Source organism: Vipera ursinii (assembly GCF_947247035.1).
Source record: "Vipera ursinii genome assembly, chromosome: 14".
NCBI classification, from domain to species: domain Eukaryota; kingdom Metazoa; phylum Chordata; class Lepidosauria; order Squamata; family Viperidae; genus Vipera; species Vipera ursinii.
Genome location: NC_139527.1, coordinates 3,057,110 through 3,083,315, shown reverse-complemented (window position 1 = coordinate 3,083,315; position 26,206 = coordinate 3,057,110). Strand labels below are relative to the sequence as shown.

Sequence of the window (26,206 nt, the reverse complement as noted above, 5' to 3'; positions counted from 1 at the left end):
CCTTCCTTCTTTCTTTCCTTTCTTTCCCTCCCTCTCTCCTTCCTTCCTTCCTCCCTTCCTCCCTTCTTTCTCTTTCTTTCTTTCTTTCTTTCTTTCTTTCTTTCTTTCTTTCTTTCTTTCTTTCTTTCTTTCTCTCTCTCTCTCTCTCCTTCTCTCTCTCTCTCCTTCCTTCCTTCCTTCCTTCCTTCCTTTCTTCCTTAGTACAGACCGGTATATTGACCACTATTCTGTTGGTTCTCCCTCTCCCATGCATCAGTTTATGTGACATGCTAAATTAGAAAGATGTGCCATGGGTTACTAAAGTGCTTCAGTGTTCGTCCCCCTGTGTATGACGACGGCTGGCGCTGATTATCACCCTTTCCTCTTTGAAGGCTATGAAAGCCAGCTCGGAGGCCACCGAATTGCTCCAGAACATCCGCCAAGCGAAGGAGAGAGCCGAGAAAGAGCTGGAGAAATTGCAAAATCGGGAGGACTCCAACGAAAGCATGAAAAAGAAATTGCTGGAAGCCGAGGTTAGCAAGTTGTCACACTGATGCGTTTGGTCCCGGTGCAGCAACAACAACAACAACAACAACAACCCCTTATGTGGTGGCCCGACTTTCTTTGCTGACTGAAACTTGCTAAAATTTGAACCTAAGTTTAGATAAAGTCAGGAATGAATTTGGAGAGCCTGCAGCCAGTGGTCTGTGGTTATCTGAGCTTGAAGTGGGAAGCCACAGCTCCTCCATTTGGAACTGGCCAAACTTATATGATATGGCAGAGGTGTAATTAAAAAAAATATCATTGCCATTTTTTTCTTTTTTGTTGTTGTTGTTTTCAAAAGGGTTTGGGCTCTCTAACTCAAATTCAAGGTTCCGAGTCTGGCCTTCTTGGGCTGATGGCAAAATGTTGGGTGACTATCCAGATTCTTTTGAGGTGGGGTTTTTCATTCTGCCTTCTTGAACCTTGGCTAGGAAAGGCGTCATTCTCTAGAGAACCAAGTGAAGCGGCTGGAGACGGTGGAACGCCGGGAGAACCGACTGAAAGAAGATATCCAGACAAAATCTCAGCAAATCCAGCAGATGGCTGATAAAATTCTGGTGGGTAGCAATGAAGAAAGAGGGGAGTTTTCGAACGGAGTGAGATGTCGGTGGGAAGTGTTAAAAGACAGAAAAAGAAGCATGCTTTCCAGATTTCAAATTGTAAGCTTCTGCAGCTGGGGACAGGTAAAAATTTTATGGTGAGTTCCTGGTTGATGCCTGGGTCCGTGATGCTGAAAAGTCACGCAGTTGCTGCTTTACAAAAGAAACCAGTATTCACGTTTTCTCAATGAGGTTTAAACAGCAACATAAATCAGGAAAATCTGCCCCAGTAAAAAGTATTTATACATTCCTATTTGTATCTGACAATCTTGCATCATCTTAACTCTAGTTTGCTTTTTCCAAAAGGCAACTGGACTTTCTTGGGGTTCCCCCCCCCTTGAAAGCATTTCACTTCTCATCCAAAAAGCTTCTTCCGTTCCAAAGTTGGTTGGGTAAACCACCATTGACTGGATGCAGAACTTTTACTAAGCCATAAGCTTAGGGACGTGGTGGCTCAGTGGGTTAGGACGCTGAGCTTGTCGATCAGAAGATCGTCAGTTTGGCGGGTCGAATCCCGAGTGCCGCATAGCAGAGTGAGCGCCTGTTACTCGTCCCAGCTTCTGCCAACCTAGCAGTTCGAAAGCACGTAAAAATGCAAGTAGAAAAATAGGGACCAATATGGTGGGAAGGTAACAGCGTTCTGTGCGCCTTTGGCGTCCAGTCATGCCGGCCACATGACCACGGAGACGTCCTCGGACAAGCGCCGGCTCTTCGGCTTTGAAACGGAGATGAGCCCCTAGAGTTGGAGACGACTAGCACGCATGTGCGGAGGAACCTTTACCTTTACCTTTAAGCTTAGTAAATCACGGCTGGGTTTCTGTGTTACTATGAAGCCCAAACCACCAAACGCATTACGCCTTAGCCAGTTCTCTAAGCCCAGTCCTAGGCCATTCTTCAGATATCTTTTGCTTAATCATGGTTATGTGAAGCCCGCTTGTGGCACTTCGCACACTTGCCACGTTTGTTAAGGGAATCGCTGCAGTTGTTAAGTTAGCTTCCCCGTGGAGTTTGTTTGCCAGACGTTCGGAAAAGACGATCGCGTGACCCCGGGACGCTGCAACCGTCGTAAATACGAACCAGATTGTCAAGCATCTGAATGTAAATCACGTGACCCTGGGGTCACAAGTGTGAAAAATGGTCCTAAGTAACTTTTTTTAGTACTGTTGTGACTTCGAATAGTCACCGAGTGAACTGTCGGGGTATATTTTATTTTTTGGCTCCCCTATTCTCGCGCTACAATGTTTACAGATCTGTTGGGTTTAGTTGAGGTTCTCTTCTGCATCCTAAGCAAGCAGGTGCTTTGAAGAAGCCCAGGATTATATTACAAGAATTTAGGAACCATCTTTCAAGGACTCTCTGTTTGCCCTGACTCATAAAAAACCCACTTTTCTATTCCTTGAGCACTTTATAGATGGTCCAAATCTGACCGGCTGTAGTGTTGAGGTTGATAGTTTCCCACAATTGTTTTTCATATTTTCTCAGCGTTTTTGTTGTCGAATTGGCTTTGGCCTGTTGTGCCTTTCTTTCACTGATTGCTTTCACGTTGGCTTTTTTTTCCTTTTGAGTGCTCAGGGCTGCATAAAAGGAAGGCTTCTCTTCTTTTTAATCTTCAAAATCGCCGTCCTGCTTAACAAGCTGGGCTGGGAGCCTGTGACCGCCCCGAGTCCCGGTTTGAGCTGAGTGACTGACAGGGCTCCCGGCTCCCTCCAAAGTTGAAATTCAGAGCTTTAAACTCTACACCCAGGCTGCTAATTGTTTGTCTCCTGTTTGCTGCCTTCGGCATCCTTTTCTGATTAGAAAGGCAACGGAGAAACTACGGAGAAATTTCCTGACGGAGAGAACAATTAAGCAGTGGAACGGCTGGCCTCCAGACGTTGTGGCTGCTCCATCACAGGAGGATTTCAAGAAGAGATTGGACGGCCATTTGTCTGGAATGGTTTAGGGTCACCTGCTTGAGCAGGGGGTTGGACTAGAAGATCTCCAAGGGCCCTTCCAACTCTGATAGTCTGAGAAACACTGACATGAAAGTTGCTCATTTGATTTTGTGCAAGTTGACATCTTCTGACTCTCTCACTCTCAGATCAGAACAGATAGAGATAGATAGATACAGGTAGATACAGTAGATGGAGGTAGTAAAATAGATAGGCAGACAGATAGATAGATAGATAATAGATGATAGAAAGACAGACAGATGGAAGGAAAGAAAAAAAAGAAAGAAAGAAAAGAAAGAAAGAAAGAAAGTTAATCGTTGGACAGACCAGAAACAAAGGCGCTTCCCTTCCAATCTGCTGCGGTCTTCTCCAATTCCCCTTCCTCGCAGCGTCATCCAGGCGCCTGGTGGCCCGGTGGAAGCGCTTCGGCTTCCAGTTGCTGCAACAGAAGCTCCCCACTCAAACAAAGCGTGTTTCGTAAACTCCTTGCACATCAATATGTTTGAGTTACGTGACAATGAAGTCTGCAAAGCCAAGCTTGGAGAAGCCTTGGCAATCTTGCTCAGGTTCCGAAATCTGCTGCGTTTTCCATATTGGGGAAGGACAAAAATTAATCATCTTAACTCTTTCTTCCCCAGAAATAATCCGCCGAAGCGAAGCTGCAGTGCGGCTTACTCGGTTTCTGACTGTTAGGAAGGATAAATGATACTTTGCTAGCCCACAGAGACCTTTCCAGCTGACTAGAGTTCTTTGGTCCTGCATCGGTGTGTTGTCAAAACACTCCTATTTACAGGTGCCAGTATTCCTTGACTTACAACGATTTGCTTAGGGACCGGTCGAAATTTGTTTATTTGTTAAATGTGTTTGCCACCTATCTCGCCCTGTGGCTACCCTGGTCACAGTGGCACTGAACAAAAGTGACTAATGTCCAGTCCTCACATTTACGACCGTTGCGCAGGGTCCTAGCAGTTAAGACACCCGGCCAACGGTCAACTGAAAGTTGGCTGTTTGAGACCTGAGCAGCGCAGGAGGGGTTGAGCTCCCGTTCCTTGCCTCAGCTTCTGCCCACCTAGTAGTTTGAAAGCATGCAAAGTTGTAACTTTCAGCGGTCGCTAAATGAGCTGTTGTAAATTGAGGACTACCTGTACTTTCCTTTCTTCCCCCTCTGCCTCTCCATAGCCACCATTCCTATCTCTGGCTATTTTTTCCCCTCTCTGGCCCAACGGCTCCTGCAAACCCTCTCATCCTGGGACAAAAGATATAAAGCATAGTTGAAATGGCTAAAACATATAAAGAATGGTTGCTAGAACTGGGGATGTCTGGTTTAATGAAGAGAAGGACTCGGGGTGACAGGATGGCAGTCTTCCAATATCTCAGGGGCTGCCCCAAGTTCTCCAAAGCATCCGAAGGCAGGACAAGAAGCAACGGATGGAAACTAATCACGGAGAGAAGCAACCTAGAACTAAGGAGAAGTTTCCTGACAGTGAGGACAATTAACCAGTGGAACAACCTGCCTCCAGAAGTTGTGGGTGCTCCATCACTGGAGGTTTGTAAGAAGAGATGGACACCTTTATCTGGAATGGTATAGGGTTTCCTGCCTGAGCAGGGGGTTGGACTAGAAAACCTCCAAGGTCCCTTCCAACTTTGCTATTCTGTTCTATTCTATTCTATTCTATTCTATTCTATTCTATTCTATTCTATTCTATTCTATTCTATTCTATTCTATTCTATTCTATTCTATTCTATTCTATTCCAATTATGTCACATTTGTTCTCTGGATAGAAATTGTAACACAGGCTTCCACTTGGCTATATCCTGTCTGAAATCAATTGTTCTTCACGCAGCCTGTGTGTTTTGCATGGTTCGGTTAAGAAAGCTCTGCGCTTGGCGGTGGCCACCTGCGGCATTTGAAGTGGCTTGCAAAGAAACCAGGATGAAAGAAAGGGCAGAGTACAACTAATAAAGAAGCTTGTTGGAACAAGCCAGATGAATCATCCTCACTGGAATACTCCTAGCATAGGAATTATTCTCCTCATTCTGCGGGGTCCTCACAGCCTGGAGGTGGCCAGCCGCAGTGGCTGATGACAACCCAGCTTAATTCCATTATTATCAGCTTTTTTTCTGGCAATGTGCTCTGGATTCGGGGGCGTTTTCCAAGAAAAAAAATGTCAAAATCCACAAGAAGCCTGCCAACCGTTTTCATTAAAAAAAAAAAAAGACTGGTGGTCTTCTTTCATAAGACTTAGGGGCCCATCCTAAGGTCGGAGGTCTTTCTGGAGTCCTAGATTACTCTGGGAAGGCTTGCCACATCCCAATAACTTGGAACCCCCCCCTCCCCCAGGAGAGACCGAGCAATTGGCGAGATAGAACTTCTTCCTTGTCAATTATCAAGGTCTCTGTGATTATCCAAGCGATTGAAGTGGGCTTTACAAAGCGATGTGCTCTGCTTAATCCTTTTCTTCTCCTTTCCCCTTTGTTTCCCTTCTCCTGCAAGGTGTTTGATACTCTACCAATTAGAGAGAGATTAAATTTAGGTAGGCAATGTTTTGTCTCAGAAAGGATTGCAGCTCAGTGGTACAGCCACATTTACACCTCTCATCAAACGCCTTGAACCAATCTGTAGCATTATTGCACGGCCTATTGAGGAGAAGGACTCGGGGCGGCATGACAGCAGTGGTCCAATATTTGAAGGGCCGCCACAAAGAGGAAGGAAGGGGTCAAGCTATTTTCAAAGCACCAAGAAGGCAAGACAAGAAACAATGGGCGGAAACTCATCAAGGAGACCAGCAACCTAGAACTAAGGAGAAATTTCCTAACAATGAGAACAACTAGCCAGTGGAACGGTTGGCTTTCCAGAAGTTGTGAATGCTCCAACACTGGAGGCTTTTAAGAAGAGATTGGACAACCTCTCATCTGAAATGGTCTAGGGTCTCCTGCTTGAGGAGGGTCTTGGACTAGAAGACCTCCAAGGTCCCTTCCAACTCTGTTATGCAGTACTTGAGAGGCTGTCACAGACAAGAGGGGTTGACCTATTCTCCAGAGCACCCGAGGGCACGACAAGAAGTAACATGGAAGCTTGTTAGAGACAGATCCAACCTGGAAGTAAGGAGACACTTCCTGACAATGAGAACAATGAATCAATGGAATAGCCTACCTCCTGGAGTTATGGGTGCTCCCATCACTGGACGTTTTCCAAACTGGACAACCGTTTGGCTAGGGATGGTATAAGATCTCCTGCCTTAAGTAGGGGGTTGGACTAGAAGACCTCGGAAGGTCCCTAACCCTAAACCCTATGATTCTGTGTTTTGGATTTTGTATTGTTTTAATCAAAAGTGTACTCTTGAGAGCCTGGAGAATCGCTAGCACCCGATTGGTCTGAGAACGGTTTCATCTGCCCTTAAAACAAACAACAACAACTGAGAGGCCTTTCCCAAAAGCAAAGGACCGCCTGACTTCGGATCTGCTTCCAAGAAGAAAAAGCCGAAGAAGAAAGATCGACCCTCAAAACAAGAGAAAGCCTTGCAAGTCTCTGTTTTCCTTAGGCTTTTAGCCGTGTAGGTGGAAGCTGTCAGTGGCTATGGCAACAGAGGTAGGGCCAGCTGAGTAGGAGCTGCTGGAGAAGAAGCTTTCAAGTGATTTATCTCTACCCCGGAGTCTGCAACGACTTTCAACTTGCACTTCTTGACTTTGGGGAAAGATCTATACATTTTGGGAAATAGGTCAGGATGGTGGGAGTTTTTTTTCTCTCTCTCTCTCTCCCCTCCCCCTCTTGCATTCCAATATATTTTTAAACCGATGGCAGAGAGATGTATGCTAGTCTCTGATTTAAAAAAAAGAAAAGAACTTAACAGTGTTTGTATGATTGTTTATGGGCTGCACCCCCTATATCGGAGGCATGAAGTGATGCAGGATTGTGTCGATGGCTGGCTTTTAAGTTGTGGGCTGCCGTTTTGCTTGTGTTGCCCAGCCCTCGCCTTCTAAGTACTTGAGAGGCTGGTGGTAAATTAGCCGTCCTTTTGATTGACGAGGGGCCTGTTTCCCAGGCTTCCAATTATTTCTCTGGCTGTTTTTGTGCCTGCTCATCCAACAATCTTAGTAGCACCAGCAACCTGCTCATATTTATGATGGTTGCAGTGTTCCAAAGTAACGTGATCCCCTTTGGCAACCTTCTGACAAGCAAAGTCAAGTGGGGGGGAGCAGCCTGATTCACTTAATGACTGTGTTCCCAACTTCACTGCAGCTATTTGTTTAACGACCGTGGCAAGAAAGGTGGTAAAATGGGGCAAAGCTCACTTAACTCTCGCTTAACAACAGAAATTGTGGTTGTAAATCCAGGACTGCCTATTGTGGGGTTGTGGAGGTGATTTTTCATAGAAGTGCTTCGGAGTATGTCTCCTTTCCTTTGAGTTTGAAATGCTGAAAAAAAAACCCACCTTTTTCTCCTAGGAACTGGAAGAGAAACATCGGGAAGCTCAGCTTGCAGCCCAACACCTTGAGTTGCATCTGAAGCAGAAAGAACAAATGTATGAAGAAAGGCTCAAAGTAAGAAGGGATTTGTTTCTCTGGAGACACGTTGCATTTCTCATCCTGCTGCAATGAGTTGGGAAAGGAAAGAAAAGAACAGTAGCACTTAGACGTATATACCACTTCACAGTGCTTTTGTCTGTCTGTCTGTCTATCTATCATCTATCTATCTATCTATCTATCTATCCATCCATCCATCCATCTATCTCAAAAGCAATAGAACTTAGACATATATACTGCTTCATAATGCTTTACAGAACTCTCTGAGCAGTTTAGAGAATCTGCACATAGCCCCAAACAATCTGGGTCCTCATTTTTCCGACCTCGGAAAGATAGAAGGCTGAGTGAAACCTTGAGCCTGTCAGGATCGAACTCCTGGTTATGGGGCAGAGTTAGCCTACAATACTGCATTTTAACCACTGCTCCACCAGATCTCTAGAACAAATTTGGGGGAGCTGGGGTTCCAAAGCTAACGAACTGGCATAAAACAGAAGGACTGAGATGTCATTTCCCACCCCCACCCCGATCACACACACACACACACACACACACACACACACACACACTGCTCTCTGTGAGCTGTCCAGAAACTGCCTCCCTGAAAGGAAGCTATTGAAATTGTGCAGCAAACTGTAAATCACAATCATGCGTTGTTGTTGTTTTTTGCTGCCTAGTTAGCTCAGCTGTTGCACTAAATTGCAAACAAAACCTTGCACCGAAAAACACCACACAGAGGGAGAATTCCAGCTGTGGTCCTTCTCTTGATGCGTCTGTGTTGCTGCGGTGCACTCTGCAGCCCTCCGGCTGAAAACAGTCGACAACATACCACCCAGGCAGAAAAGCAACATAGGCGCCACTTGAGTGCAAAAATCCGATTTGTTATGCCGGAGACCTCAGTGCCATTACGGACCCCTTCTAAAGGACACTGAGACCCTTTGGGGGGTGTTTTTCTGCCCCATTCTCGCTCCCCATTATATGTTAGCTTAACTTTTGGAAGAAAATTACTGGGAAGGTCCAGAACGAGCTTTTAACAATTGTAAGTGATTATAAGAGAAGGATGGGGCAAAATTGCCATGGAACTGTTGAGCGGCTATTCAGATGTCAGGTTGACCCAGGCAGAAAATATGAAGAAAGAGTCCAAATGACCACAGCACCAGGCAACTGAACAATTAGACCCTTAAGTAGCACTGCCTTTGAGTTGGGCATGCTAGCCATATATAAATTAATCAGAGCCCATTTTGAATACATTTTGTAAAGTTTCTTTTGAAGGCAGCCTGCGGAACATCATTCAATAGACCAACTCTGGCTTTCAGCCCCAGAAACGTTTTGCAAATTCATTCCTGACCGGGTCGGCATTCCGGTCTTTCTCTGACACTTTCCCAGGTGGCCAAAATGGCTTAAGAGGCAACCCCCAAGTTTTAGGCTGAGTGTCTCAAACAGGCCTACGAGTAACCATGGCTTGTTTCCTCCCTCCCGCAATCGACGCAGGTGCTTGATAACCAGATGAAGAAAGACCTCGCAGACAAAGATGCCCTGGAAAACGTGCTGAGGAAGCACGAGGAGGAAGCTCACGAAAAGTGCAAAATCCTGGCCGAGCAGAAAGCGGTAAGCGGGGCGCTAGGATCGATAAGGCGCTGTTCAATTAGTTTGACTCACCGGGCTCTCGTAGGTGAGCTTAAGTCACATCGGAATGTGTAACGTGGCTTGCCCTGACTTAGCAAAGATTGCCTGAGTGAGCTAAACAGGCATAATTGCCATATCAATGTTGCTGGTTCTGTGCCAGCAAAGAGATGTTTTCATGTGGAGGAGCCGTTCAGAATTAACACACACACACACACACCCCGCCGCCGCCTCCCGTCGGGAACCGTGCTGTGCCTCAGCAAGCCTGTGGAGACAGTAAAATATTTTGAGCCGAGTTGGAAGGGGGGGGGGTGCAATTCCCATAGAGCGCAAGGTGATTTTGATGAACTTAAGATAGAGTTTCATGAAAAGAAGGACTAGGGGGTAACACGATAGCAGCGTCCCAATATCTCAGGGGCTGCCACAAAGAAAAGTGTGTGTGTGTGGGGGGTCAATCTATTCTCTGAAGCACCTGAAGGCAGGACAAGAAGCAACGGATGGAAACTAATCAAGGAGAGAAGCAACCTAGAACTAAGGAGAAGTTTCCCGACAGTGAGGACAATTAACCAGTGGAACAACCTGCCTCCAGAAGCTGTGTGTCAGAATCCATTTATATCACATTCATAAATTTATGTTTAAAACATTATCCCCCACCCCCATATGGATTCTGCCATCTCCCGAGGAAGGAGGAGCGCATGTGGATTCAGCCTGCCTTAGGTTATTTCAAAGACCCAAGGGAAACCTTTTGAACTGGGGGAACAAAAGGGAAGAAGGCATCTGGCTTGTGTCTTCGTTTAATTCTGGAGAGGAAGAAGGCAATAACCATAAAGATTCCAAGTTCCCTTTTTTTCCCCCCCACAAAAGGGATGACACGAAGTAGAAGGGTGGGGGCTGACCAAATGGGGTTGAGGGAAGGGCGGTTGAACCGGGTACCCTTTTATAAAATTTCAATTTGTAAAACAATGCTAAGTCCTGTCTTGTATTCCCACAACCAAGCATGTCCTAGTAAAGATTCCTTTTTGGACTAGAACTGACTCCCAAGAGTTTTTGTCTTCCTAAGAGGTGAATTGGGGTGGGTCCTGACACTGTGGGTGCTCCAACGCTGGAAGATTGGTGGACGCTCCTGATTTAAATACTTGATTATGTTCCCTGAGACTTTGAATGCGTGAAGGGCCCCATCCCTTGGCTTTACTGTCAGTTTATTAATCATCACGACTGCTCTTTCACCTTGTGGGGGTGATTTTACCGTTTTAATGTGTTTGTTTTTTTAAAATTGTTTTATAATTTTAGAATTGTAAACCACCCGGAGTCAATTGGTTCAGCTGGGCGGCTAGGGAAATTAAATCAATCAATCATGGTTTGAACACCGCTGCTGATACAGCTGTATTAATGGGGGGGGGGAAATCTTTCTTCAGATGATCAATGCCATGGATTCGAAGATTAGGTCTCTGGAGCAGAGAATAGTGGAACTGTCTGAAGCTAACAAGCTCGCAGCCAACAGCAGCCTGTTTACTCAGAGGAACATGTAAGCATAAATGCTGCTATTAAATTGTCTTGACTCACACAGCAGTTTGGAGAAGTTGAGCAAGCCTATTACTCATTGCAGAGCCTTCCTTTTTTTGATGCCCCTTTGAATTTTGAGCAGAGGTGGGCCTGAACAGCCACTGCAGAGAACATCTGTGAATCTCCCCTAATTGCACCGTCTGTTTTGTCGCCCGAAAGATTGCCAAGGGTGCGTAGTCTTGGCATCTTTAACAGAGGTTGCGTAAGGGATGGGACAACTTTGCTAAAATCTTGCACGTTGTGGGCCCTAGGAGAGAAATATCTGCCGCTACCTAGGATTGAACTCTCAACCTTCCGAGTGAGAGGCAAGCGTCTTCACGCTAGGCCACCACACCGCTCAACAGAGCTAATGCATATCATTGTACTGTATTTATGTATATTCTGCATTGTTAGTTATCCAGGGCCGTATTTGGTCCACAGGCTGGACATGCCTGCTCTAGGGGAAGACATGTCTAATAGCAACATCCAGCTACTTCTTTTAATGTTTAATTTTCTTTTAACTCAATAACCAGATTTTTTTCTGGGAACAAGGGAGTGTCTCAGTTGGCTGGCATCACTGCCTTCTGTCTCTACTCCATTGACAAAATGTCCTGATTTTTTTAAAAAAACCTAAAACAGGGGTCTTTCAACTTGGCCCTTGGATGACTTGTGGACTTCAACTCCCAGAATTCCTCAGCCGGGAGTTGAAGTCCACAAGTCATCCAACGGCCAAGTTGGAAGACCCCCGCTCTAAAAAGTGTCCCAATTCAGCTTTCAGCGAATACGGCTACACCCCACTAACGGCTGACAGCTCTGCCATGGGGAGGGTCGCCAGTATTATTCAAATGAAAAGAAAATGGCCTTTGGGTTTGAGTATGTGCCCTCCCTCTCTTTCTTTCTTTCTTTCTTTCTTTCTTTCTTTCTTTCTTTCTTTCTTTCTTTCTTTCTTTCTTTTTTTCTTTCTTTCTTTCTTTCTTTCTTTCTTTCTTTCTTTCTTTCTTTCTTTCTTTCTTTCTTTCTTTCTTTCTTTCTTTCTTTCTTTCTTTCTTTCTTTCTTTCTTTCTTTCTTTTTTAAAGGAAAGCCCAAGAAGAGATGATTTCTGAGCTGAGGCAGCAGAAGTTTTATCTGGAAACTCAGGCTGGAAAATTAGAGGCGCACAACAACAAGCTGGAGGAACAATTGGAAAAGATCAGTCACCAGGACCACAGCGACAAGGCCCGCCTGCTGGAGTTGGAGACGAGGTTACGAGAGGTAAAAGCAAAAAAAACCCCACCACCACCGCCCCGTTTGACTACTCCCGCTGTTCCTGCCACCTATTAACTACATTTCTGAGGACCGTCCATCGGTCCCACAAGATCAGATTAGAACAGGTGAGTCTAGAGAACAATTCGGCTGACGCCTGTTACCGTCAGCCATCATTCCTCTTGACAGCCCTGGCAGTAATGCCGGAACCGCTGTCTGTACCAATAGGCTTCGTTTATGCACTCTGGTTGAAGTCTTTTGTAGCTTCACCGTCTAGAAACAGAGAGACCGGCTACAACGCTGATCACCGGTGATAGCAAATCTTGAGGGTTGTCGTGAACGCCGTGCTATATCTGTTCGGGTGGGAATTCTTCCCCCACCCCCTTCCCTTTTTTTTATTTGGAGGAGGAGGAGATCAGCTTTTAGAAAAGAATCAGAGGATATAGGGAATTTGAAAGCTTCTCTCAATGACAGCCGTGTGTCCATTTCTTCTTGGCCCCGTCGTCTGATCTTTTCACCCTACGCAGCCAACGGCAGGGCAGCGCGGAACCCTGGCGCCTAAAGTGGGGAGGCTCACGGCTGTCAAATTTCTGTCCTTCAGGTTAGCCTCGAACATGAAGAGCAAAAATTAGAACTGAAGCGACAGCTGACCGAATTGCAACTCACCCTCCAGGAGAGGGAATCTCAGATTTCAGGGTTGCAAGCGGCCCGGGCAGCCCTGGAAAGTCAGCTCCGGGAAGCTAAAACCGAATTGGAGGAGACCACGGCCGAGGCGGAAGAAGAGATCCAGGCGCTGACGGTAAGCTGTTGAATTCCGGGCTGGGGTCAGGAGCTGCGTCCTGCCGACTCTTGAACTCGAAGCGGCTGAAGCCTGCTTGAAACAGCCCCAGTTTCCTCTTCAAAACATCTGATGAACTTTCCTTGGTGCTCTCTGAGCTGGGTTGTTTTCTTGCAGCTGTTTCATGACCCGAATAGGTGACAGCACCCTTGCAAACCCCACTCTCGTCTAGCGCTGATGATGTCACCTAGTTGGGTCATGAAACGTCTGCAAGAAAACAACCCAGCTCAGAGAGCACCAAGGACCCCACAGTTCAACTCTGAGCTACAAAGATTCCCTTCTATTGATGTCACGTTTGCAGTGGTAATGACTCTCCCTGCGAAGGTGGCATGGGATTTTAAAGAGCAAGGAAGTAGCTATTACCGAATCTTCAAATTCAAGAGTCAGACACATATCCGGAATCAGACATATCCCCGCACATAGAATCACTCTGAATCTTGTAAAACCGTGACAGTTTTTGATGTCTAAGATCACGTGTTGTTCTGCGATGAACTTTCAACACACCGACTTGGAAGTCTTCACAAGATCCCATGGATGAAGGCTGAGGCCTCGTAATTATTTAGCTACTTGAAAGACAACTTTACTGTTTTACCTGGAGAATGCTCTGTCCCTACTCTGACCCATCTCGGTTAATAGCACACCCATGAATCTTAGAAATGTAGGATCCCCGTGTTTTCCAGATCGTGCTGCTCTGGAAAGAGACTTGTTGATCCGTGATGCCACAGAAACTCTTAGTTTCTGGTTTTTCCCCCCCACCCACCCCTACAGGAGGTCTAAATGTCAAATCATCTCGACACCTTATTGGTTGCCGTTTTGGAAGCTAGAACTTTTGAAGGGCAGGGGGGATGCTCAGGCCAGGAATGAACTTTTTGAAGAAGATGGTTTGACACGAGAAAGCTTCTGGCGGGATCGGCCAGCTCGCCATGGCCAGTTCGGTCACAGCCAACTTGCCACGGCTAACTCACCGCGGGGCGATTTCAACAAATACAAAAGTTATAATTCATTACAACGGAACCGTGGCCCCTAATAATAATAATGGACGAAAGAAAGTCAATCTGGAAATAACAAGAGTTTTACGTTACTTTCGGTGAAAACGGGGTCACCAATAATAAAAGTAATTGAAGGCAATGATTAATACAGGGTCGAATTGTCCCACGGCGAGTTGGCTGGGGCGAATTGGCTGTGGAGACTTGTCCTAGACCGAGGGGTAGGCACCCTTGGCTCTTTTAGGACTCATGGACTTCAACTCCCAGAATTCCTGAGCCAGCATGGGGGAACTATGGCCCCCTCATGACTCGTGGACTTCGACTCCCAGAATTCCTGAGCCAGCATGGGGGAACTTTGGCCCCCTCATGACTTGTGGACTTCAACTCCCAGAATTCCTGAGCTAGCATGGCTCAGCTTGGAAACCTCTCCCTTTCCCCTCAGCACGGCTGGCTCAGGAATTCTGGGAGTTGAAGTCCACAAGTCCTAAAAGAGCCGAGGTTGCTTACCACTGTACCTAGACCCTCTCCTGAAGCCCATCGTGAGGAGAACAAACAGCCTTTAGAAGACCATGGATCCTGGACGAGAGGTGACCTTGGTCCTGAAGCAGGGCATTCCGGAAGGGACTGAACTGCCTGTGGCTGAAAATCCTCCTGGAATCCCATCCCAACCTCACTCTGATTTCGAAATACAATCCAGATGTGTTGTGTTTTCATCCCAGCCCACCGCTTAAACCATTGGTGACGGTCATGTCGCCCACTGCTTTTTGTAAGTGCTACTTTAGGCTTGCAAGATGAGAGTTAGCTTAGGCGGTGAACTCTCCCACTCTTGACTCGGGCTTCCTTGACGTCTTAAAGCCCAAATGGAGCTCTTCCCTTGGAAGGAATCCAGCGCAGGCACTCGAATGCAGTACTTAATAAAGTGCAACTGACACTCTTTTGTGGAAATTTGCTAACACTGATAGGCCGGGAAAGAGGCTACTTGCAGGTAAGTTGCTTTGATTTCGTTCCTTGGACGTTCTTTAAAAAAAGAGAATCCCCATTCTTCCATACGTTCATGCATGACGTTTATGGATTTTTAGCAATGTCCTTTTTCCACGCTTCCCTATTCTCTGTATTAAAAAAAAAAATCAAAGCGACTTGTTTTTCACAACGATGTTGAAAAAATGTCTATATCCAGAAGAGTGCTCACATTATCCTTTAATTGTCTTCTGGGTAGAAATCCAGATTGGCCAGAGTCACGAGGAACAAAATTCTGTAAAATCTTTGTCACTCTCTCTCAGCTGCCGTAGTATTGTAAAAGATTCATACTCGTCGGTCAGTAATGAAATCAGTCTATAATTCTTACCAGAGGTCAAACCTTTATCCTTCTTTTTTTTGGGGGGGGGGGCTAATAAAGCAATATTTGCCTTTCCCTCCCGCCCCCCAAGCATCTAGCACAGCCTTGCAGAGTAGAATTCCTCACATTTTTTTTCAACAGGATGACACTTGGTCTTCAAAACATTCATAATATAACCTTTTTTTTATTGAAAAGTTTTACAGTACATTTTATTTTTAACCTTGAAAGTCCACCTGATCTGGTGCTTTCCCTCTTTTAACGTTCTTTCTAACTTCTGATGTGTCAAAATGACTTTTTCCAAAAGTAGGATTTTTCATCCGGTCTGGCCAAGGTGGAGCATTGTACGCTGGCTGGGTTCTGTTTCTTGACGAAGCAGCTGTCTCCAACGATGATGTTTTTTGGGGGGGATTTAGGAGTTATAAAAGTATATGTAGACCTTCCTCCCAAGAGCAAACACCGTTTATCTCCCCGTGAGGGACCCTGTTTTTCTGCCTTTTTGCTGATAGATGGAGCCTGAAGGATTCAGAACAGGACTAATGTAGAACGAGAGGCGATCTGGCTGCAACATCTGTCCCCCCCCCACTTGTCAGGGTTGATTTAAGTGATCTGGCTGTCTAGGCAGGTATCCCCCTTTTTTCCCCTCCCCTGCCCCCATTTCATTTGTGTTCCTCCTGAAGCTGCAAGCTTGGTGGAAGAGAACGACCATCCAGGTAGAAGCGTACCGTTCTTCAAAGGATCTCTATGTATCTTGGCTTAGCAGAGCTGGGGAACAGACGAGCTCTTTCCGGTTTGGAAAGTCCACTTTCCACGTAGGAAACTCAGAAGTCACGGACGTCACGGTGTCTGATGCTTGGGTTCATATGTGACACAGCTCGGCGTATGTTGGGCCACGACAAAGCAGGACATTCTTTAGACCCAATTGCTCCGTAGGTTGACGGTGCTGTGCTGGACGGTATTGTGATTTTAATATAAAACAGCGGGTAAATTGCTTTGCGCATATCCTGTTCCTGAAGCTCTGGAGAATCCCCGCTAGTCTGACTTCTGTAGCCTTTCTCAACCTGACGCGCTCCCTACCATTCCCTCAAACCAGTACAACTGATGGCTGCATTGGCCAGCCGGAAAATCTGGGATCTGTGATTCTGGTTTGTCTGGAGAACATCAGGTTGAAGAAACCTGGATATCTTGGGCAAACGATTTCGTAGATGTCCGATTTGGTGTCAGACTCAAATATTAAAAGAGAGATCCATCCAGGTGAACGTGCCGGTTTGCCAACCTCTTGGTACGTTGTGGATGCTGTTAGCTTTCAAATTCAGTGGGCATAAATCGCCCAAATAACAGTGGTGAAGAGGACCGGGCATCTGCCCTAATCCATAATTGGTTGGTTTGTTGCCTAGTTGTACAATAAGTTGACCATTGCTCTTCTACGCGGTCCTCGTCAGCGCAGATCTGTCTTGCTTTCTTGAGACATCCTTCCATCCCCCGTGGAAGCTTTGGAAGAACTTCCTTTTAATCCAATCGTTAAATGGGGATTCACTTGCTAACTTATCAACTGCAGGGATTCACTTAATAACGGTGGCAAGACGGGTCATAAGGTGGGGCAAAAACCCGCTTAACAAATGTCTCACTTAGCAACCAAAATGTTGGGCTCAATCCTGGCTGTCAGCCGAGGACCGCCCGTTCTGTAGTTTCGTTTCCCAATGCGAAACCAAGTTCAGGAAATCCCAACATGCCTCCCTTAAAAAATGGGTTCTTTTTTGCAGACCAAGGTTGGGGGAGCTTGATTGATGTTTTCTTGTAGACTTTTTTTTCCCCTCTAACTTTCGTGTGTGTGGAATAAGATTGCAATAGCCTGCGCATTAAATATATATATATATCTATATAAATAAATACATCGGGCAAATGAATGAAGTCTTGTCAGGCACAGAGAATGAAGATCATCCTTAACTTGCAGCTCAGGAGATTTACTGCTGAAGAATCTATGCCCAAGAATCTGGTCAACTCAGGTTCAGGATTAAATTGGCGCTAGATTAGAGCTTGTGGGAACGTAAGGACTCTGAAGAAGCTTCTTCAGCTGGGCCTGATTGGTGGAGAACGGAAGGATTTATACTCCTTGCAGTCTTCTGGCCATCGACACAGAATCACTGGTTAACAGCAGTTAATCGTTAATGGCCGTCTATCTGCAAGGACTATCAATCCTTCCATCCTACACCATCCAGGCAGAAGTGAAGAAGCTTCTTGGATGAGAAGCGCAACGTCTTCAAGGAAAGAAAAAAAAAACCAGGACAGTCCAGCTGCCGTTGGAAAAAGCCCCCTTGGGAGAACGAGGACCTGGAGGATGGAGCATCTCCACAGACATTTAGACATGATTGAAGCTTTAGCTTCCAGGTGTAGAAGATGCCTGAGGCCGATAACTCTTGTTGTTTTTGTTTTTTGCCCAGCTAGGAGTAACAACCGTCAGGATCTGCCCTCTTTAAACTTTGCTTGCTGGTAGATTGTTCTACAGTTCATGTGGCAACAGCTGTTGGATGCTGCCTCTAATGTGTGCAAACATTGATGGTCAACTTCTTACCTCCTTTAGGCACATAGAGATGAAATCCAGCGTAAATTTGAAGCCCTTCGTAATAGCTGCACAGTGAGTATTCAACCAAGGTCATTGAATTCTTTTGAAATCAGAGGATGAGGAAGGAAAAACGTCCACGTTTCTTTTCCGGTCTGCTCCTTGAAAGGCAAAGGCTGAAAGGAGTCTTTGGCTTTCCCCGAGTTAGCAGAACCAAGATTGATCTGAATTCTTACTTCTCCAGGAAATCTCCTCTCTGGAGGTTTGAAGCCGAACTTAAATCTGGCATTGGCTACTTCCAAGACCTCGAGAAACAATTGCAAATAAATAAATAAAAAATCTCATTTCAGTGCAGCTAATAAGAATGGTTTAGCAGCTGCAACAAATGATGGGTATTTGACAACTTCCAGCGGTGTTGTGGTCCTTGTGTGACTTTACTCTTCCACAACGCTTGGGCATCCAGCCGGCCTCGTTGTCTCTTTAAGATGAGACTCCCTCACCCTGCAGATTCTCCGGGAGCGCAACCTTCCGCCCTTCTCTAGGAAGAAGCATTGCACGCCGTCGCTTTTGAATGGCGACCCAAAAATGTGCATTTGCTGCAAGCTGGGCAATTGCTGCATGCACGGCTGCACCTCCTTTTCCTTGCCGCAGGATGAAAAAAACAAAAAACCAAAACACGCCAGGCCCCCTAGGTTTCTCTCTCTCCCCCCCTCCCCCCCAAAAAAACCATGCATGCAAATGCTCGCCTCCACTTTCGTTTTGCTGCCATCGGCATCTTGAGCCAGCCTCTTGCATTCTCTCCGTGCTCGCCAAGGCTGCAACCTGCATGCGGAGCAGCGCATGCGAGATCACGCGTACGGAAACAAACGCAGGGCCTCGAAAGAAACATTTTTTGCAACGAGCCCCTTCCGGGCAAGGGAATCTGACGTTGTCCAAAGTGCGTGTCGGTCGTGTTTTGCTTTGACTTGTAGCAGAGGAGTTCAGGTTAGATTTCGAAGTGGGGGAGAAAAACGTAAAGGGGAAATATGCACATGGTTTTAAACAGCGTTCAGCGTACCTCCAAAAAACCATGGCGTGTCCTTCGGTGGCATTAAGAACCGATCATGTTCCAGTTCCTTCCTGGAGAAGTTCTTCCTCTTCCTACTTGCTGTTTTTTTTACTTCTTAAAAGTAAGTATCTGGAAAAAAAAAGTCAGGCCTCCTCTCCTTTGAGCTCCGGGAATTCATTGAAAAGGTTTGGCCTCCCCAAACCGCTGCCAGCCTGTACACAAATCACAATCCGTTCTTGAAGTTTACAAATGCTTAGCAAGCATTTGAGATGGTGTACTAGGTTCTCCTGAGATGGTGTAGGTCAGATCTGTCAAACTTGCGACGTCACGTGACATCGTGCGACGTATCAGAACTTTTTCCCCATTGCCGGCAATGGGGTGGGCACGGTTTCCTTGTGACACATCCGGCCTGCGGGCCTGGCAGTTTGACACCCCTGGGGGCTGGACTAGAAGACCTCCAAGGTCCCTTCCAACTCCTATTCTATTCTGTTCTATTCTATCCCATCCCATATTCTATTCTATTCTATTCCTATTCCTATTCTTCTATTCCATTCCATATTTTCTATTCCTATTCTATTCTATTCTATTCTATTCCATTCCATTCCATCCCATCCCATCCCATCTCATCCCATCCCATCTCATCCCATCCCATCCCATATTCCATTCCGTTCTGTTCTATTCTATTCTATTCTATTCTATTCTATTCTATTCTATTCTATTCTATTCTATTCTATTCCTATTCCTATTCCTATTCCTATTCTTCTATTCCATTCCATATTTTCTATTCTATTTCACAGCTCCTTCAAATTCTCCTGGTAGAGACACAACTCATTTGTGTTCTGCAAGGATTGGATGTTGTGGGGATGGGCATGATGGTGGATCAGCGGGCAGTGGTGTACAGAAGGAAACAGCCTCATTTGAGGGACTTTGGGCCAGATGGATGAACTGGGGGCAGAAGCTCTCCATTCCTGTTTTAAATCAAAGAATTGTAGTTATCAGATGGCCTAGGACAGGTGTAGGCAACCTGGGCTCTTTTATGACTCGTGGACTTCAACTCCCAGAATTCCTGAGTCATCTATGCTGACTCAGGAATTCTGGGAGTTGAAGTCCACGAGTCATAAAAGAGCCGAGGTTGCCGACCCCTGATGCTGACTCAGGAATTCTGGGAGTTGAAGTCCACGAGTCATAAAAGAGCCGAGGTTGCCGACCCCTGGCCTAGGAATCTGTAATCTAAAGATTTGTAGGCCTTCCTTTCTTCCCTCCCTCCGTTTCTTTTCCCTTCCCTTCCCAAAAGCTGCCGTCATTCCTTCTCTTAGTCTTTCAGCAGGCTTGAGTTTATTGCCAACTGCTTCCCCAACAGGTTACTGCTTAAAATTTTGCCTGCGAACAAGTCTCTGTTTCTGCACAGGCTCTGTAATTCCCCATTTTAATTCCACTGCCCTAGTTTGCTTCGGCTGAGCATATGCTTACTGGGGGAGAAAGAAGTTAAGGATGCAGCCCTCCCCACACGCTGCAGATCGGTTTTGCGGCTTCCTGATGTGATGTTAAAGGGGGCAATGGCTTTAAACAGGACCCTTCATGTTCCTGTACCTAGGGGAGCAGGTTTTCTTAAAAAAAAACACTCTTCCTGTGGTAGATTGATAGCTGGGCTGCAAACCTGCTGCTAAATTCAGAAATAGCTTGGGGGAGGATGTAAGACACGCAAGGAAGTAGATCCGGGGGACTAAAATATCCATTCCGGCAGCTCATTGAGCCAACCTCGGAAGATTTTCTCCTGTGCCTGCCTTTGATCTTGGTGCTTTCTGCGTTGGCAGGCCTGGTCTGCTTCGGTGCCCTTCAAACCCAAAACGGCGCTCGCTTGCTTTCCTAGGGATAACGTAGCCTTCCAGTTAGAGCCTCGCTGCTTTATGGCTGCAGCGGAAACCTCGGTGCCACAACAGTATGAATCTTGATCTCCGTCCTCCCGCTGATATTTCTTTGCCAGGGAACATGAGGCAGAGGTGCCTGCTGTTATTCTTAGCCGAAATATTATGCTAAACAGGGCAGCCGAGGGTATTTATGGCTTTGTACGGATGCTGGAACATGATTCATGAAAACATGGTTGCGTTGTGTATATATATATATCTATAGATAGATAGATAGATAGATAGATAGATAGATAGATAGATAGATAGATAGATAGATAGATAGAGATAGATATAGATATATATATATAGATAGAACGAGCATGTTACGTTAGATCTCTTCTATCCCCCTCCTCAAATAAGTACACCCCACCTGCTGAGATCAAGGAAAATAAAGTTTCTTTCTTTCTTTCTTTGCAAGAGGTTTCACCTTCTTCCTAAACCCTCATCCCTTCCTCTCTGCCTGCCTGTTTCTCCTCCTCCGCCGCTGAATCCATTTCAGAAATACCGCAGCCTCTTAAATCTTTTACACCTCCCCACCAGGGACCAAAGAAGGCATCAGGCAGCACCACATGAGGTGAATTGGAAAAAAGCCCTCGTCCTTCAGACTTTTTTATCTTTTTATTTATTTATTTTTCTTCCAGCGCTTTGAATAGCCGAATAGAACTGTTCACGGCGTACGCAACCAGCCGACATTTCTGTTTGCTAAGCGAGGCACCGGTTAAGCGAGGTTTCTTCCATTTTTATGGAGCCTGCTTGCGTCGTTCGGCGAATCCCTACGGTTGCTCAATTAGCAACACGGGTTGTAAACTCAACCTGGCTTCCTCCGCTGACTTTGCTAGTCATGAGGGTGGCAAAAGGGGAATCAGGTGATCCCCGGGGGACGCTGCGACCGTCATAAATGTGAACCAGTTGCCAAGGGTCTTGAGCGTAAATCGCGTGACCCCCCCACACGGATGGGGCAGCAGTCATCAGCGTGAACAACAGTCACAAGTTACTTTTCCTAGTGCCGTTGTAACTTTGAACGGTCGCTAAGCGGACAGTTGTACCTGTATGTCATAGAAGAAGCCTCAAGGCAAACAAAATGTATTGACTGGCAGTTTACACTTGCTGGATTAGGCTGTCAATTCTGCCTGGCCTATGGTTTACCTCCATTCGCCTTCAACCCGTTTGCTTCCTCATCAAAATGATGATAATATACATTCCTGTGTTTTTTTCCCCTCTGGCCCCTGCTCTTCAGAGGCCCATGTACTTCTGAAAATATAAGAGGTACCATTTTATTTGTAATGACTGAATAACTGTTGATTGGTCTGTCTGCCTATCCGAGTTACCAAGGTAACCTCGAGTGTTGTACTAAAATTTTATAACTAACATGTAGCATGGGGGGTGTGTGTGTGTGTGTGTGTGAAACCCTACTTTTTTATTTATGTCCTCGCATCCGCCGTCTCCTTTACTAGGAAATTGAAATTTCGAATGTGTCGGGCTTTGCATTTCTTTGCAAAACCTTGTTCATTTCCGACCAATATGAGAAGCCACTCGTAGTGTTTAGTCAAACCTGGGTCCTTGCATAAGAGGACATGCATCCATGGGTATAAACAAGGGCTGGGAAACAACAATAGTCACAATGCGTCTCTGCGTTGGTCGCATTTCAATTTCATTTGATTTACTTCTTTATTTGAGAATTATGGTGTCAATCGGTAAATCAATCCCCAACATCCAGGAGGGAAGAACTTTTCAGTCTGCCCATCGGATAAATTTCAAGATGTTGGCATCAACTGTAGATCTGGGAAGGGGAGGGGAATGACCATAGATGTTGATTTTTGTCTTCTAGAAAGGAAAAAGAAAGAGCGAGCACTTTTTCTGTTCCTTAATACTAATCTGAAAAGTTTCTCCCAATGCACTGAAAACAAAGATTGCTCCTGGAGCCAAGGACCTCTTTGTGGTATCCCATATCCCGCCTTCACAAGATCCTTCAGTTTCAGATGGAGTAGAAAGTTCTCAGAACTTCAAGCTTTAAGGTGGCCACCTAGCTGTTCCCTTGTGGCCTATCTTCATACTTCTTCCAACCACCTGTTAGGAGATGCCGTTAGCTTTATATATTTATAAAAGAATTGAGAAACTGTTCCTCTCCTCCTCTGCCCTCCTCACCTTGCAGCTGAGCTAAGAAAATATCGTGGTTTCCAAATATGGATCCAATGCGCCAAGAGACAATGCTCTTTAGCATCCTGAGCTCGGGACCCACATTGTCAGGAGGCTGTGTTTTTTTTTTTTTTAAAAAAAATAGCTTGATGACATTGGCGTCGATTCCTACTCACAATGCTTTTTTCCCTCTCAATTCTTCCTTGGTTGCCAGGAGGAAAAGGGGGAAGTTGCTACTGGTTGGGAGTGCAACTGGTTGCGCTAGGACAACGTTTGAGAAAGTGGCTCTGTTGCTGGTTGACTCAGTCGAGCGTTGTCTGGAAGGTGACTCAACATCCAGTTGAACCTCTCCTTCAGGAATTGCGGGTGTTGCGCTCCAGAGGTGTTTTCTTTGTTGAGCCGTTGGTCTCCATTTTCTGACAGGTCGTCTACCCACGTGGACGGCAGGATTCAGAACATCTGGGGCGGGTGGTCCGAGGGCTCCATCTTCACACACACACACCCCATTCTGCTTTAATGGACACCGGCTTTCTTTCTTTCATAAAAGCATTGTTGCCTTCTTCTTCCCTGCCTCTCATTGAACTGCTTATCTTAGCTTTCCCCCTGTAAAACGCGTGTGCTGGCAGACACTCGTCGTGTTTGACAGCCAGGTTTCTAACTGACCACAGAACCCAGCGTACCCTAAGTGGGTGAGGGGTGGGTGGGTGGTTAGCTGTTGGCAAGCCCCCGGTGTTCCTCTCTCCAAAGGGCCCCGCGCAAGTCATCAGCGTCCCTCTTAGGGACGTTAGCGTCAGAGGTCCACAGGGAAGGTAACACAAGGCTGGGGAGGATGAATCCATTTGCTTCTGCTGTCCTTTGAACATCTGCAGATCTGGCGAGACCCCCGCGGGGGTGCCAGTTGCTCGTCGCTATTGCAACTCTTCCAACTCAGGTCGTAGCGTGGAAAGTAAACTCTTACGTTGAGGTGCCATCTTACAATTCAGCATGTGCCATTTTGCAAGGCTGCATGACAAAACTTCCAAGAACGCCATTGGATGAACTTTTGGAAGTTGGCTGTCAGAAGGCTCGGCTTAAGTTCAGCCTGTTTCTTAGATTTCCAACCCCCACCCCCCACCCCCGTCCTCCCCCTTCATGTTATTCTTTCCCCCCCTTTTTTTTCATTTAGGTGATTACGGACCTAGAAGAGCAGCTGAACCAGCTGACCGAGGATAACGCTGAGCTGAACAACCAGAATTTCTTCCTCTCCAAGCAGCTGGATGAAGCTTCGGGGGCAAACAACGAGGTGGTTCAGCTGCGAAGTGAGGTTGACCATCTTCGTCGCGAGATAACGGAACGGGAGATGCAGCTCACCAGTCAAAAGCAAGTAAGTTCTCCCAATTTAAGTCTGCCAAGGCCAGCTGTTATAGACTTTTCTTTCAGCCAGCAGATTAACTTGCACATCGAAGAGGGCTTGGTCTTCTGCATGTAGTTAATTCTTCCCCATTTTTAAGACGTTTGAGTCCCTGCCTCACACTCCTAATGCTGTTATTCTCTCCTGTCTAATATCCATCAGCCAGAACTGGGCCGTCACATCTGCGTAACAGAAGCAAAAATGAGGGGTCTTGATGGTCTCTGAGCTTGGTTGTTTTCTTGCAGATGTTTCCATTATTTAATTTAATTTAATTTAATAATATTTCTATACCGCCCTTCTCCCGAAGGACTCAGGGCGGTGAACAGGGCAAGAATAAAAATACAGAATTACAAAAGTTAAAAAACGATTAAATACATGCCCACTAGGTAGAGGAGGAGAGCTACTGGTGTGTTCCGTGAGCTTGGTTCTTTTCTTGCAGATGTTTCATTACCCAAACTAGGTAACACCATCAGTGCTAATAAGGAGTGAGGTTCGTTCTCATTTTATATTCTAGTGGCTTGTCCTGGGGTGATCTTAGAGCAGGGGTCTTCAGACTTGGCCCTTTTGTGACCTGTGGACTTCAACTCCCAGAATTCCTCAGCCAGCGTGCCTGGCTGAGGAATTCTGGGAGTTGATGTCCACAAGTCATAAAAGGGCCAAGTTAGAAGAACCCCCCCCCTTAGAGATTCTTTGACTGGGCTGTTTGCCCTTGGCTTCTTTGACAGTTCCTGGACTGGGGTGTTGCTTACTTGATTGTTGGTCTGATGTTAACTTGGTGTTAATCTGTGCTCCTCTGGCTGCTGATTGCTGGTGGAGAAACAAAAAGCTAAGAATGGCTTTGCAGGGTTTAATTAAAGAACATTGAATGGATCAAATCTGCTTAGATTAACATCAAGAGAGACGTGAGAGTTTTGCACTACAAAGTCCTTGTGTGGTCAACGTAGAAGCATGGTCCCAAGAGACACCCCTTGGGTAATTCAGACCCAGCCATGAATCGACAAGCCCTCTTCACAGGCATCTAATTCACCTTGACTTCAGCCCACTCCGAGTAGACTTCGTTTGGTGTCATCTGTTGTCCTGCTTTGTGGCCAACAAAGATTTTCTGCTGGACCAAGTAGCTCTGTTTCTCCCTCTTCCATTGTTTTAGTCCAAGGAAAAAGAGTAAAAATATTTTACCTGGAACATTGTTCCCTATCTTCTTGATTATCCTCAAAAGAGGTTCAGTAAATGTTAAGAACCTCTTCATAAGGAATGTAAAGGAGCTTTATTTTAGACCACAATTATGCTCTTGAGCTGAACATCGGGGGAGGGGGGGAAACAACAACAACTTTGCTGGGTATGTATTTATAGACCATGGAGGCCTTAAAGACCACCTGTACCATGCTGGAGGAGCAAGTGATGGATCTGGAGGCCCTGAATGACGAACTCCTGGAGAAGGAGCGTCAGTGGGAGGCATGGAGGAATGTTCTGGGGGATGAGAAGAGCCAGTTTGAGTGCCGGGTGCGGGAGCTCCAGAGGATGTTGGATACGGAGAAGCAGAGCAGGTAACAAGTTGTCTTTGGCTTGGGTTTTGTGTGCATACCACAAATGACACGGTGGCTCAGTGGGTTAGGACGCTGAGCTTGTGGATCAGAAGGTCGGCAGTTTGGCGGGTCAAATCCCGGGTGCCGCGTAACAGAGTGAGCACCTGTTACTCGTCCCAGCTTCTGCCAACCTAGCAGTTCGAAAGCACGTAAAAATGCAAGTAGAAAAATAGGGACCACTACGGTGGGAGGGTAACAGCGTTCCGTGCGCCTTTGGCGTCTAGTCATACCGGCCACATGACCACAGAGACGTCCTCGGACAAGCGCTGGCTCTTCAGCTTTGAAACGGAGATGAGCACCGGTGTTGTGACTCAGGGTCAGCCTGTGGGTCCGACAGCCGGCTCCGATGTATCGGAGGACTCAGATGTGGGGGAGGAGGGAAACGAACCGGCTGATGATGATTTGGAGACTTTGCAGAGTCCTCAGCCGGGAACCTCTGCTCAG

The 26,206-nt window shown here is 46.2% G+C and overlaps 1 protein-coding gene across 2 annotated transcripts in view; it reads left to right on the top strand.

The window, feature by feature from the left end:
• CIT (citron rho-interacting serine/threonine kinase) overlaps window positions 1–26,206 on the top strand; it is a gene marked incomplete at its 5' end in the record, with an annotated part of 76,369 nt that overhangs the window by 29,419 nt on the left and 20,744 nt on the right. Inside the window, 10 exons of one of the 2 annotated variants that reach the window (XM_083373516.1) lie at window positions 372–512; window positions 954–1,079; window positions 7,499–7,594; window positions 9,065–9,181; window positions 10,612–10,721; window positions 11,816–11,990; window positions 12,583–12,780; window positions 17,720–17,773; window positions 23,955–24,152; window positions 25,530–25,723. In XM_083373516.1, the coding sequence (XP_083229642.1) occupies window positions 372–512; window positions 954–1,079; window positions 7,499–7,594; window positions 9,065–9,181; window positions 10,612–10,721; window positions 11,816–11,990; window positions 12,583–12,780; window positions 17,720–17,773; window positions 23,955–24,152; window positions 25,530–25,723 (1,409 nt within the window). The remainder of the gene's footprint in view (window positions 1–371; window positions 513–953; window positions 1,080–7,498; window positions 7,595–9,064; window positions 9,182–10,611; window positions 10,722–11,815; window positions 11,991–12,582; window positions 12,781–17,719; window positions 17,774–23,954; window positions 24,153–25,529; window positions 25,724–26,206) is intronic. The other variant, XM_083373517.1, reaches the window with a different exon arrangement.